Source organism: Tilletiopsis washingtonensis (assembly GCF_003144115.1).
Source record: "Tilletiopsis washingtonensis strain MCA 4186 unplaced genomic scaffold FA09scaffold_24, whole genome shotgun sequence".
Lineage (NCBI taxonomy): Eukaryota > Fungi > Basidiomycota > Exobasidiomycetes > Entylomatales > Tilletiopsis > Tilletiopsis washingtonensis.
Window position 1 is genome coordinate 72464 of NW_020312021.1, and position 11831 is coordinate 84294.

An 11831-nucleotide genomic window follows, 5' to 3' on the forward strand; every position below is an offset into this window, starting at 1 on the left:
ACGCCGAAGCCTGAGAACTCTGGGCGCGCGGGCCAAGAGAGACGGCTGCAGCTGTGGGCTGGCCTCGGCCGTTGCGCTGGCGCCACGGCGTCTTCTGGACAAACAAACGGCCGTTGCGGCGCGGGCACGGGTGCGGTGCGCCCTCGGCCCGACGCTCGGAGCCTCGTCTTGCTGGGGCTGCCGCGGCTCGTGCTCGCCGAGCGAGCCTCGGAGCCTCGGGCCCCGGAAGGCGCAAGGCGTGGGTGTCGAGATGCCCTCGCTTGGCTAGGGGTGCCTGTGTTGTCACGCGGGCGTATGCTGAGAGATTCGCTCACACGAGGCGGCCGTCGCCCGCGGCTCATCCCCGCTGATGGAGCGAGAAAGGTCCTGGCTCTCTTCTGCTGTCTCTCTCTCTCTCGCTCGCAGGAGGAAGACCGAGCTCATCGCCTCGCTTCGCTACGTCTCGTTGAGCATCTCACGTGCCGAAGAGGCCCCCTCGACCTCTCACCGAGCCGTCAAGGCCGAAGAGGCGAGGGGCCCGGCCTCGCTTGCCGCGAGAGAGAAAGCGCTGCCCGCGTGCCGGTGCCGGCGCGGCAGCCGCGGGCCGCTCAAAGCACTCTGCCTCCTCTGCTGCGTGCTGCTGGCGGTGGAGCATTGTGCGCGGCCGCAGGCACGGCGGCGGTGCGGTGTCTCGCGTGGCCCGCGGCCGAGCGTGCATGCGTGTCGTCAGCACTTCATCTGCGGGCACGAGAGGAGTGCGCGCGCCCCCCTCTCGCGTGCCCGTGGCCACAAGCGTCGATCTTGAGGATGCAGGCGGCGTGCCGAGCTCGGTGCGAAGATGGGGGTGCCCTCTCTGCTCGCTCGCCGGAGAGGGCCGTGCCGCCTGCGCTGCTGGCTGAACGCGCGCACTGCAGCGCTGCGTCACTCTGCGCCTGCCGCGGCGCTGTGCCGAGGCGAGAGCGTGCGGGGGAAGGAGGGGACACCGCCAGCTGCAGCGCCGCATGCTGCTGCATCGGCGCGCAGAGGCGGCAGCAGCAGGCAGCGGCGCACGCACGGCATGCGGCGGAGTGCGCCTGTCAAGCTCATGCGATGGGCGAATGCGGCGTGCGGCGTGTGCGCAGCGAGGCGGCGCGGTGGCGGCGAATGATCGGCGTGCCGCGAGAGAGGAGCGAGGCGAGAGGGCAAGCAGCCCGAGGGTGCAAGGCGCGACGCTGCCCTCCGAGGGAGAGCGGCGCGGGCCGGCGTTCGAGAAGTCAGGTGCGCTGCCGAGAGTGCGCGCTGCAGGCGAGAGTAAGAGTGGAGCGCGCACGGCACACACAAAGGCGCGCTGCGCTGCGCTGCGCTGCGAGGGCGTGGCAGCGTGCGGCGTGATCGGGCACGAGGCTCTGCTCCCACTGCAGCCACCGCGCGCTGCCTCTCTCCTCTTCTCCACACGCTCACCTCCTTTCTGCCTCATCGCAGCAAACCCCACACTCCTTCTCTATTTGCACCATGTCCTTTGCCGAGCTGCGTCGCCGCCAAGGCGCGTCCGGCGGGCTGCTCGACCCCATCGTCGACGGCGCCAGCAGCATCATCGACGGCATCCTCGGCGGCAATGGCAACGGCAACGGCAATGGCAACGGCGGCGCAGCCTCGAGCTCGTCGTCGTCGTCGTCCAGCGCGGCGGTTAGTAGCAGCAGCAGAGCGGCCTCCAGCTCGCGCGTGAGTGGCCAGCGACGGCGGCGGCGAGGCAGCGCCGGCCCGGGCCAAGCACGCGGCGCAGCGAGAGACGGCGCGTGGAATCGCTCATGCTCACACTCCAGGCGCCCGCCTCCTCCTCCTCCTCCTCCTCCGCCTCCTCACGGCCATCGTCGTCAATGCAGTCTGCCGCCAGCAGCACCAGCGGTGAGTCTTGTGTGTCGCGCGCGCGTCCTCGGGCAGCACGGCGTGCCAGATGCGCCGCCTCGACGCTAAAGAACCTTTGCTGATCCAGACTCTCTCCTCTCCTCTTCGTCCTCGTTCCTCCCGCTCTCCTCTTCCTCCGCCTCTTCCGCATCCTCTTCCCCTCCATTCGCTGCTCCCTCGTCGACCCGGCAACGCCTTGCTTCCCGGACCACAGCCGCATCCACCTCGAGCTCCTCCGCCGCGCCCACCTCGACGCGCAGCACGACGTCGCGTGCGCCCGAGCCTACGACCTTCTCTTCTACGTCGCAGAGCGCCGCCACGGTGGTCAACACCTTCACCTCCGACGGCTCCGTCTTCACTGTGACGCAGACCCAGACGCAGCCCGTCGTCGTTGAAGTGACGACGCTGCCGTCGTCGGACCAGGCCAACGCCTCATCGGGCAGCAGCAGCAACAGCGGCCTGATTGGCGGCGTCGTCGGCGGCGTCGTCGGCGGTCTGGCACTGCTGACGGCCCTCGTCGTGCTCGGCATCCTGCTCAAGCGTCGCAAGGAGCGCACCGGGCACGCCTGGTTCCTCTGCTTCGGCCGGCGACCGCGCGGCGCGTCAGAGGACGGCGACTGGCCGACGTTCGACCCCAACTCGCCCGGCCTCGCCACCACAGCCGCCAGTGCTCGCGGCGGCGGCGCGCAGGGCGGCACGTTGCCCGCGGGCTTCGACGACGACCCGGAGGCGGGAGCCTACGGTGCCAGTTCGTCGGGCCACTATGGCGAGATGCGCGAGTACGGCGCCGCTGGCGCTGGCGCCACGGCCGCTGGCTACTACGGCGCACGCTCGCGGCAAGAGTCGCATGGCGGCTTCTCGGCCGACGGCTACCCGCTCTCCAACGCCACGGGCCCCTCCATGGGCGGACCCAGTGAGGAGGGCCACTTCTCCCTGCCCTCGCAGCACGCGCCGCACATGTCGCAGAGCAGCGCGGGCGCCGCGTGGCCCATGGGGGGCATGGCGTTCGCGCCGCCCGTGCCGCAACCCGCGCCGGAAGCGCCGACGTACGACCATCTCGATCCCGTCGACGTGCAGCAGGCGCGCATGCGCGAACAGCATGCGGCCGGCGCGGCGCCGCCTTACACGCACGCTGCGTGAGGTCTCTGCCACTGCTTCCTTCTCATCGTTCCACACCCGAGACATCCTACTCGCGACCCCTTGCGCGCCGCTGTAGAAGCGAGCTGCCACCTACTCTGTGCGACTGTCTCTGCGGACCACCTGTATCATTGCCACACCTATTCACCATCACGCCGCAAGCCTGCACTGCGTCCTGACTGGTGATGAGATCTCTTTGCGCAGGCAGAAGGGCAGCGTGAAAGAAAGAGGAGCGAGACAGAGAGAGCGAGAGTGTAGTACAGCGGCCGAGGAGGCACATTTGAGCGCGGCGAGGGAACAGACGAGACGAGGCGAGGCGGGAGCGGCGGAAAAGCGACTGGCGCTCGCGGCGCGATCCGCACGGCAGAGGAGAGGGGGGAGATCCGGATGGTGTAGAGAGCATGTGGTGCGAGATCGGGACGGGCGTCGTACGTTAGATGGAGAGCATGGCGCGCGGGAAGAGGGGAGGGGGGGGGGCAGATGGGGTGCGTGGGTGGGTGGCAGCACGGCGGATGCAAGGATGTTGAGGACACACGCGAGCGAAGGCGATTGAAGCGCAGCGAGGAGCTGGGAGCGGAATGCAGAGACGCGCAAGAGGGCACGGACGGGAGCTCGCCGCGGCCGCTCTCATGGCCGAGCGAGGCCCTTCTTCTTGGACAGCAGCGAGTGCAGCGTGGCGATGAGCTCAACGCGCCGGATCGGCTTGGAGACGTAGGCGCTCATGCCTGCCTGCAGACACTTTTCCTGCGGCGTGGGAGAGGGGGCGTCAGTGGGCGAGGCCCAGCACAGCGGAGGCGCAAGCGAGGCCAGCCACACACCTTGTCGCCGAGCATCGCGTGCGCCGTGAGGGCCACGATGGGCACACGCTCCTCGCCGAGCGTCGCCTCAAACTCGCGGATCGCAATCGTCGCCTCGATGCCGCCCATGACGGGCACTGCACGGGAATGGGTCAGCGACGCGCAGGCAGGAGAAGCAGGCATTCGGCACGCACTGCTGACATCCATGAGGATCACGTCGTAGCTGCGCTTCTTGACGGCCATGACGGCGAGCTGGCCGTTGTCGACGACATCCACCTTGTGGCCCTGGTTCTGCAGGATCTTGCACGCCAGCTTCTGGTTGACGACGTTGTCCTCGGCGAGCAGGATGTCGTACGTGACCTCGTTGTTGCCCTCGCTCGGCGCCGCGGCGCTGCTCTCGAGCGACGGCAGCAGCGTGAAGAAGAGGTCGGCGAGCGTGATGGGCGTGTTGGTGTACGACGAAATGCCGTGGTCGAGGCAGTAGGTGAGGTTGAGGGTGAGCGTCGAGGGCGAGACGAGATTGATGGGAATGTAGCGCAGGTGCTCGACGGTGCGCAGGTCCTCGATGACGCTGAGCGAGTCGGCAATGATGGCGTCGATGCGCGGCATGCCGCGCTTGCGCTGCGCCGCCTCCTCGACGCTGTGCGCCGCAAACACCTTGAGGCCGAGCTCCTCGAGCATGCGCTGCACGCCCGACTGGTCGTGCAGCGTGTCGAGGAAGAAGATGTTGCGCCCGACGTACGGGCGCATCTTTTCGTGCACGTGCTCGGCATCGACCGTGTCGAGCTCGACGAGCATGGTAAAGAAGAAGTCGCTGCCGCGGCCGTAGTTGCTGCGCACCCAGAGGTCGCCGCCCATGAGGTTGACGAGGCGGCGCGAGATGCTCAGGCCGAGGCCCGTGCCGCCGTACTTGCGCGTCGTCGAGCCGTCGGCCTGGCAGAACGTGTCGAAGATGACGTCGAGCTTGTCCTGCTTGATGCCGATGCCCGAGTCGCTGGCGCAGAACTCGAGCAGCGCCTGCTTGGGCGAGACCATCTTGGCGAGCGTGCACTTGAGCGCCACGCGCCCGCCGGCCTCGGTGAACTTGACGGCATTGCCAATGAGGTTCGTGATGATCTGCTTGAGGCGCAGCGCGTCGCCGATGAGCGGGTCGGGACAGTCGGGCGCCACCTCGTACATGAGGTTGAGCTTCTTCTGCGTGGCGCGCACCGAGAGCGTCTTGAGCACGCTGAACACGATGCCGCGCAGCGAAAAGGGAATCTCCTCGACGTTCATGCGGCCGGCCTCGATCTTGCTGATGTCGAGAATGTCGTCGATGATGGCGAGCAGGTTGCCGGCCAGCGTCGACACCGTCACCAGATTCTCGCGCTGGCTGCGCGACAGCTCCGTCTCGAGCGTCAGCGCCGTCATGCCGATGATGCCGTTCATCGGCGTGCGGATCTCGTGCGACATGTTGGCGAGGAACTCGCTCTTGCTGCGGTTCGCCAGCTCGGCCGCCTCGCGTGCGGCCGTGTTCTTCTGGATCGAGTCGCGCAGACTGTACACCATCTGGTTGATCTTCGTCTTGAGCGAGTCCATCTCGCCCGACGCCTCGACGGTGACGAAGCGCGTAAAGTCGCCGTCGGTTGCCGCCGCGGTGATCTGCGCAAACGCGCGCACCTGCGACGTCAGGTTGTTCGCCATGATGTTGACGTTGTCGGTGATCTCGCCCCACTTGCCCTTGATGTCCTTCTTCTGCGCCTGCACGCCGAGCTTGCCCTCGGTGCCCACCTCGCGCGCCACGCGCGTGACCTCGGACGCGAAGAAGGACAGCTGCGAAGGGGGGTGAGCGCGGCGCGGCGGCGTGTATTTGCGACGGCACGCACCTGGTCAATCATGTTGTTGATCGTGTTGACGAGGTCGAGGATCTCGCCCGACACGGAGATTGTCACCTTCTGCGTCAGGTCGCCGCGCGCCACGGCAGTCTGCCAAGAGACAGTCAGCGGCGCGGCAGGCAGTTCCCACGCGCGGCGACTCACCGTGGCGTGCGCAATGGTCCGCACCTGCAGCGTCAGGTTCGCTGCCATGGTGTTGACCGAGTCGGTGAGGTCCTGCAGGGTGCGCTCCAGTCAGGCGTGGCCTCGCCAAGCCGCAGCCGCCGCACGCAGCTCACCTTCCACGTGCCGCCGACGCCCAGCACCGTCGCACGGCCGCCGAGCTTGCCCTCGGTGCCGACCTCCTTGGCGACGCGCGTGACCTCGGTCGAGAAGGTGCGCAGCGACTCGACCATGTTGTTCACCGTGAGCTGTGCAGCGAGAGGTCAGCAATGCGCAGAAGGTGGCACCCAGCGGCCGCCGCCGCCAAGCCCTCTCGCGGCACGCACCTTGAGGTCGAGGAACTCGCCGCGGACCTCGACGTTGATCGTCTTGCTGAGGTCGCCGCGCGCCACTGCCGTCGTGACCGTGGCGATGGAGCGCACCTGCGTCGTCAGGTTGCTCGCCATCATGTTGACGCGCTCCGTCAGGACCTGTGCGGACGCGCGCAAGTGAGCCAGGCCATCTCCATGCGCGCGGGCACGACGACTCACCTGCCACTGGCCCTTGACGTCGTCGACGTTGGCCTGGCCGCCAAGGCGGCCCTCGGTGCCCACCTCCACCGACACGCGAATAATCTCGTCGGAGAGCGTCTTGAGCTGCCGCACCATGTTGTTGACCGTCATCTTGAGATCGAGAATCTCGCCCTTGACGTCGACGGTGATGAACTCGGTGAGCACGCCCTCGGCGACGCACTTGGTCACGCGCGCAATCTCGCGGACCTGCGACGTCAAATTGTCGGCCATCTTGTTGACCTGCGCGGGGAGGCGTCAGTGGGCAGCAGCCGGCGCGCACGCAGGGCGGCACGCACGTTCTCCGTCAGGTCCTTCCATGTGCCCTCGACGTTTGGCACGTGCGCCTGCCCGCCGAGCTTGCCGTACGTGCCCACTGCGCGCGAGAATCAGCAGCTGTGCGCTGGCGAGGGCCGCAGACGCGCAACACGCACCTTCCATCGACATGCGCACGACTTCGCTCGCAAAGACGCGCAGCTGCCCGACCATCGAGTTGACCGTGTCCTTGAGCTGCGCCATCTCGCCCTCGGCGTCGATGTCGATCGTCTTTGTCAGGTCTCCCTTGGCGACGGCCGTCGTGACGACGCCGATGGAGCGCACTTGCTCCGTGAGGTTCGAACACATGCGGTTCACCTGCGCACGCGCAGAGGTTAGCACAGGAGCGCCGCGAGGGCAGCGCGCATGGAGCCAAGTCAACGCGGCTGCGCGCCAATTGTGCGCGCGCCCTCTCCCTGCTTGCTCCCTGCGTGCACTCTCAACGCTCGCCTCGCACTCACATTGACCGTCAGCTCCTTCCAGACACCCTGCACTCCCGGCACGTGCGCCTGTCCACCCAGCTGGCCGCGGCTGCCGACCTCGCGCGAGACGCGCGTGACCTCGTTGGCAAAGTGCCGCAGCTGGTCCACCATGACGTTGATGGTGACTTTGAGCTCGAGAATCTCGCCGTCGGCCGGCACCTCGATCTGCTTGCTCAGATCGCCGCGCGCCACAGCCTGCACGCTGGAGAGATCAGCCATCTTCGCTCCGTACGCGCGCCCGTGACGTGCGCGCGCGCTCACCTTGGTGACGTGTGCGACGCCTCGCACTTGCGTCGTGAGATTCTCGGCGAGTCGGTTGACGACGTCCTTGAGTTCCTTCCATCGGCCCTCGACGCCCTCCACCTCGACCTGGCCGCCCAGCTTGCCCTGCGTGCCCACCTCGAGCGAGACGCGCGTCACTTCGGCCGCGAACGTCGAGAGACGGTCGACCATCTGGTTGATGATGTCCTTGAGCTCCACCATGACATGGCCCTGCACGGGCACGGTGATGTGCTGCGAGAGGTCGCCGAACGCCACGGCCTGTGGAGAGGGAGACGGTGAGCATGCTGGCGTGTCGGAAGCTTTTGCGCGCGCGCGCCAGGCAGCGGCGGCCGCGCAGTCGCAGCGAGAGGAGCGCATGACAGCGCGCCGGCCTGGCACGCTTCCCGGCCTGCCGATGCCGACAGTGCCGTAGCAACGCAGCCAACGCCAGAGGTGCCCAGCGGCCTGCTGGGCGTGCCGAGGGTGCAGCCCCGTCATCTGCGCGCAAGACGCCCCACTCGCCGAGACCTCGGTACCCAAGGCGCGCATCGCCGCGACTCACCTTGCACACCCTGGCAATGTCCTGCACCTGCGCCTTGAGGAGACGCAGCTCCTCCTGGGCACTCAGGCCGCTCTCGTCGTTGTCGATGTATCGCTCAAACGCGCCCAGTGCGCCCTTTGCCTCGTCCTCGCCCGCACTCTCGCCGTCGCGCGGCGCCGGCGCGGCCGAGGCGTTGGAGGGCGAGGGCGTGAGCAGCACGGGCCCATGCCGCGACATGCCGAGGGGATAGGAGAGCGGATACGTGCTGCTCTGCGGATGTGCGTGAGAGAGCGGGTAGGGAAAGTTGGGCAGCGAGTAAGGCGCGCCGCCGGCGGGACTCTCGGAGGGCGAGTCGACGTCGGACGAGGCGCGCGGTTTGCTGTGCGAGCTCGAAGCAGCTGTTGCAGCGGCGGCGGCGGCGGCAGCATCGCGCGTCGCCAGCTCATCCTCGGCGGCCCACAGCCGTGCCACAAGCGTGGCGAGGTGTGCCTCGACGGCATGTGTGCGCTCTTCGTCGTCTGCCGTCGCAGCCGCAAAGCGCGGCAGCGGCAGGGCGAGCGGGAAGAGCTCTGCGGCAGCTGCTGCGCCTGCTGTGTCGTCGTCGAGCGCCGCAGCAGCGGCGCTGGGGCGTATGCTGAGCGCGCCGAGCTCCTCTGCAATGCCGTTGCTCTTGCGCGGCACCTCTGCGGGCCGTGCCTCGACGAGCGCGGCAGTGAGACGCAGCAGATGCTCGACGAAGTCGGCCTGCGCCGGCGCCGCGTCTGCTGCTGCGGCGTGCGCCGGCGGTCTCCGCGGCGTGGTGCGCTGCCGCAATGGCCTGCTGCTGCTGCTGCTGCTGCTGCTGCTGCTGCTGCCGCTGCCGCCTGCACTGCTGCTGCTGCCGCCCGCGACGCCATTGCTGGTGCCGTACGGCGGCCGGCTGCTCGACGCGAGCACCGCTGCGGCCATGGCGCGCGAGAGAGAGCGGGGGGGCTGTGGCAGCGCGCGGAGAGAGGAGCAGGCAGCGCTCGCCTGGAGGTCGCAGTCGCGGCCGTGATAAGTTGAGGAGCCTTGTGCGGTGTGGGTGTGAGCGAGAGAGACGAGCGCGGTGCGAGAGAGGAGCGAGGAGAGTGACGCTGAGGCTGGACGCTGCGACGTTCAGGCTGACGCTGCCTCGGCTGCTTGTCGTCGTCGCTGTCGAGCGGCACCTCGGCTGGTGCGCGGCGCGGCGCCGCGCGTGCACAGCGCCGCGGCCGCGCGCGCGGCAGCCTGCAGGGAGCCCTGCAGGCGCAGGAGCAGCCTGCGTCTAGCGCACTTTTCGTCTCCTCGCCGCTGCGGCCGGAGTGCAGCGCACCGCCTGCTGAGCGAGGCGGGCGCAGCAGCACAGCCGCGGCAGCTCCCGCGGCCACCTGCTGGCAGGCCGCGTGCGGCTCGTGCGCCGAGCCGCTCAGGCACAGCAGCGCGGCATGCACTCTTAGTGGGCCTCGCTCAAAGGCCCTTCAGTGAGCGCTGCGTTCTGCGCGCTGCCAGTGCCGCGCTCCGTCGCCGCCGTCGCTTTTCCGCGCCTCGCCTTCGGCGGCGAGTGCAGCAGCAGCATGCAGACGGCCTCTCGCTCACGCACTCGTCCGTGACTGGCTGAGAAGCTGTCACTGTCGTCTCGTCCTGTCGCTTGCTGCGTCTGCTGCATGCTTGCGAGCCGAGAGCACTGCATCTCGAGTCGCAAACCTTTAGCTTCAAGCGCGCCGAGAGAGGCGCCGCCGCTTGCGCCCCTCTCCTTGACGGCGCGCGCGCCGCGTGTCTGCTTCATCTGCTGGCCCCGCCTTCGCCGGCTGCAGGCGCTCTCAACTCCGCCGCCTGTGCTTCTGCACGACCCTTGCTGTCACGCCGCAGAGCGCAGAACAAGCATGCTGGCGGCTGCCTCTCGCGTCTGCCTGCTGCCTCTGCCCGTCGAGGAGGTCTTTGCTTGCAGCAGCGCCAGGCTGGCAGGTAAGAGTTGCCGCAAACGCGACGTCGCCTCGGTGACGAGTAAAGTTCGGCACCGCTCAAGCTGGCTCGGATTCTCGAGAATACCCTACCTCGGCCCTCTCTCGGCCACCAGGGCGTGCAAAAAGCGTGACAAAGTGTGGGCGGCGAGAGCAGAAACAGAGAGCTGCTGGCGCCGCGAGCCGCGGAGGCGGGAGCGCCCCTCTCGCGTGTGTGGCCCGCCGTCGCGACGCGAAGATCGCTTCGGCACGGGCGCGTCTCGCGTGCGTGGCCTCCAAGCACATACACAGTTCAGACACGCAGCTTCCCGGGAGGTGAGAGGTCTAGATTCTCTTCTTGCGTCGCTTCAGCAGCTGGACATGCGTCAGAACTCACTCGACTCAAGAGGTATTAGAGGTCTGCAGGCTGAGAGTGTGGGGCACTCGGCCGCCCGTCGGGGCTGACGCATCCCAGACGCATCCAGGGGGGGGGGGGCGTTAACGCGCGCTACGGCGCCTTACGCGCAACGCTCCGCATGCCGCTCCCAACGGGTCTCTGCGCGCATGCATGGAACTCCATGTCTCCCCCCCCCCCCCCTGGCGCTGGGCAGCAGCGGCGTGCCGCACCCGCCGTATGCCGTATGCCGCAGCCGAGAGGAGCCCGAGCGGGGGGGGGGGGGCGGCAGAGACTGGGCGCGGCGGGCTTGCATCTGAGCCGCTGCATCTCTGGCCCGCTGCGACCTCTCTGCCAACACGGTCACATCTGCCGCACCCGGGCTGCTGCCTGCATGTGGCGCGCACCTGCAGCAGCGGCTTGCCGGGGGGGGGGGGGGGGGGCACAAGAGTTACATCGTGTAGAGACGCCGAGCCTGTGGCATGTGGCAAGAATCCGTATGGGTTTGCCGATTACAGCGAGTGCGTGGTGTTGATGGAACAGGGGGTGAGACGGTGACGATGCATATGTGTGTAGGTGTGTGTGTGTGTGTAGGCGGGGCTCGATTGTGATGTAGTGAAGTGCTGCTAGTGCTTCTTCGTCTTCTTGCTTCTCTCCTCCTCCTCCTCTTCACTCTCCTCCTCCTCCTCCTCTCCCACGCGGTCCATAGCCTCCCACACCTCCTCTTCCTCTCCCTCCATCTCCACATCGACAACCGGGCACTCTCCATCCCACAGCACTGCGCCGAGCGCCGTCTGGCCCGCAAAGACGCTCGCCAGCGTGGTGCCGCGCTGCTTGGACGCGCCGGCGCGCTGCGCGGCGCCGGGCGCCGTCGAGTGCAGGCGCAGCAGCCGGTCGAGAGACGCACTGAGCAGCAGCGGCGCCGAGATGGGCAGCGCAGACGAAGAGGAGAGGGGCGCACAAAGAGGCAGCACCACATTTACGGCGCCCGTGATGTCTGGCGGCCAAGATACGGCGGCGTCAGCAAAGGAATGGGGGGACGGGGGGCAAGCATCTCAAGTCACGCGTGCGTGTGGCGAGGGGGGGGCTCGAGGCTTGGGAAGAATGAGGGCGCAAAAAGGTAACTCACCCTTGTAGGAGTACGTCACTGCTCCCTCTTCATCCGTCGCATACAGCTTGCCACTGCCGTCGGCGACGAAGCACTCCTGCCGGCCCTCGCTGCTCGGCGCGCCCGCCACGACGAGGCGCACGCCGCCGGCGCCGGCGGGCACGACGCGCGTCTCGCGGCGCGCCCTGCGCCCGGCGGCGTGCGCCGTCGAGTAGAGGCGCAGCACGCCGTCGCGCGTGCCGGCGGCAAGCGTGAAGGTGGGCGGTGAAGAGGAGGAGGACGAGGAGGAGGCGCCAAGAATGCAGGCAGAGGTAATGCGCGGGGCTTGGGGCAGAGAGAGGGCGTCGTTCGGCAGCTGTTTCGCAACGCAAAAGGCGTCAGTTGCATGAAGAGGCAGCGCCGGGGGGGG

At 68.2% G+C, this 11831-nt stretch overlaps 5 protein-coding genes across 5 annotated transcripts in view; 3 read left to right on the forward strand and 2 right to left on the reverse strand.

The window, feature by feature from the left end:
• The first annotated feature begins 63 nt into the window (after positions 1 to 63).
• FA09DRAFT_150980 (hypothetical protein) lies at positions 64 to 1697 on the forward strand. The gene has a single exon (XM_025739183.1). It carries the CDS (start codon positions 295 to 297, stop codon positions 1348 to 1350), a length of 1056 nt encoding a protein of 351 aa, XP_025595401.1. The 5' UTR covers positions 64 to 294; the 3' UTR covers positions 1351 to 1697.
• On the forward strand, positions 1463 to 3218 carry FA09DRAFT_150831 (hypothetical protein). The gene is made up of 2 exons (XM_025739182.1): positions 1463 to 1631; positions 2078 to 3218. Exons 1-2 carry the CDS (start codon positions 1574 to 1576, stop codon positions 3001 to 3003), a joined length of 984 nt encoding a protein of 327 aa, XP_025595402.1. The 5' UTR covers positions 1463 to 1573; the 3' UTR covers positions 3004 to 3218.
• A 409-nt stretch (positions 3219 to 3627) lies between these two features.
• Positions 3628 to 8928, reverse strand: FA09DRAFT_326712 (hypothetical protein; the record flags this gene model as incomplete). Its single annotated transcript, XM_025741223.1, has 12 exons — positions 3628 to 3744; positions 3819 to 3934; positions 3992 to 5609; positions 5663 to 5761; positions 5816 to 5887; positions 5950 to 6081; positions 6160 to 6303; positions 6364 to 6624; positions 6681 to 6757; positions 6816 to 7014; positions 7158 to 7907; positions 8002 to 8928. 12 exons carry the CDS (start codon positions 8926 to 8928, stop codon positions 3628 to 3630), a joined length of 4512 nt encoding a protein of 1503 aa, XP_025595403.1.
• Positions 8929 to 9488: 560 nt separating this feature from the next.
• FA09DRAFT_151072 (hypothetical protein) lies at positions 9489 to 10487 on the forward strand. Its single transcript, XM_025739184.1, has one exon. The coding sequence runs from the start codon at positions 9645 to 9647 to the stop codon at positions 10383 to 10385; it is 741 nt and encodes a 246-aa protein (XP_025595404.1). The 5' UTR covers positions 9489 to 9644; the 3' UTR covers positions 10386 to 10487.
• A 265-nt stretch (positions 10488 to 10752) lies between these two features.
• Positions 10753 to 11831, reverse strand: part of FA09DRAFT_332306 (hypothetical protein) — a 2549-nt gene continuing 1470 nt past the window's right edge. The window contains exons 5-6 of the mRNA XM_025743403.1: positions 11444 to 11777; positions 10753 to 11311 (exon numbers count right to left, since the gene is read on the reverse strand). Of these exons, the coding sequence (XP_025595405.1) occupies positions 10941 to 11311; positions 11444 to 11777 (705 nt within the window). The 3' untranslated portion in view covers positions 10753 to 10940. The remainder of the gene's footprint in view (positions 11312 to 11443; positions 11778 to 11831) is intronic.

Bases quoted from the DNA above. Each gene is read 5' to 3' on its own strand.
- FA09DRAFT_150980 (XM_025739183.1), top strand. From the start codon at position 295: ATGCTGAGAGATTCGCTCACACGAGGCGGCCGTCGCCCGCGGCTCATC.
- FA09DRAFT_150831 (XM_025739182.1), top strand. From the start codon at position 1,574: ATGGCAACGGCAACGGCAATGGCAACGGCGGCGCAGCCTCGAGCTCGT. The intron at 1,632-2,077 runs GTCCAGCGCGGC...CCCGGACCACAG, and splicing joins TCGAGCTCGTCGTCGTCGTC to CCGCATCCACCTCGAGCTCC.
- FA09DRAFT_151072 (XM_025739184.1), top strand. From the start codon at position 9,645: ATGCTTGCGAGCCGAGAGCACTGCATCTCGAGTCGCAAACCTTTAGCT.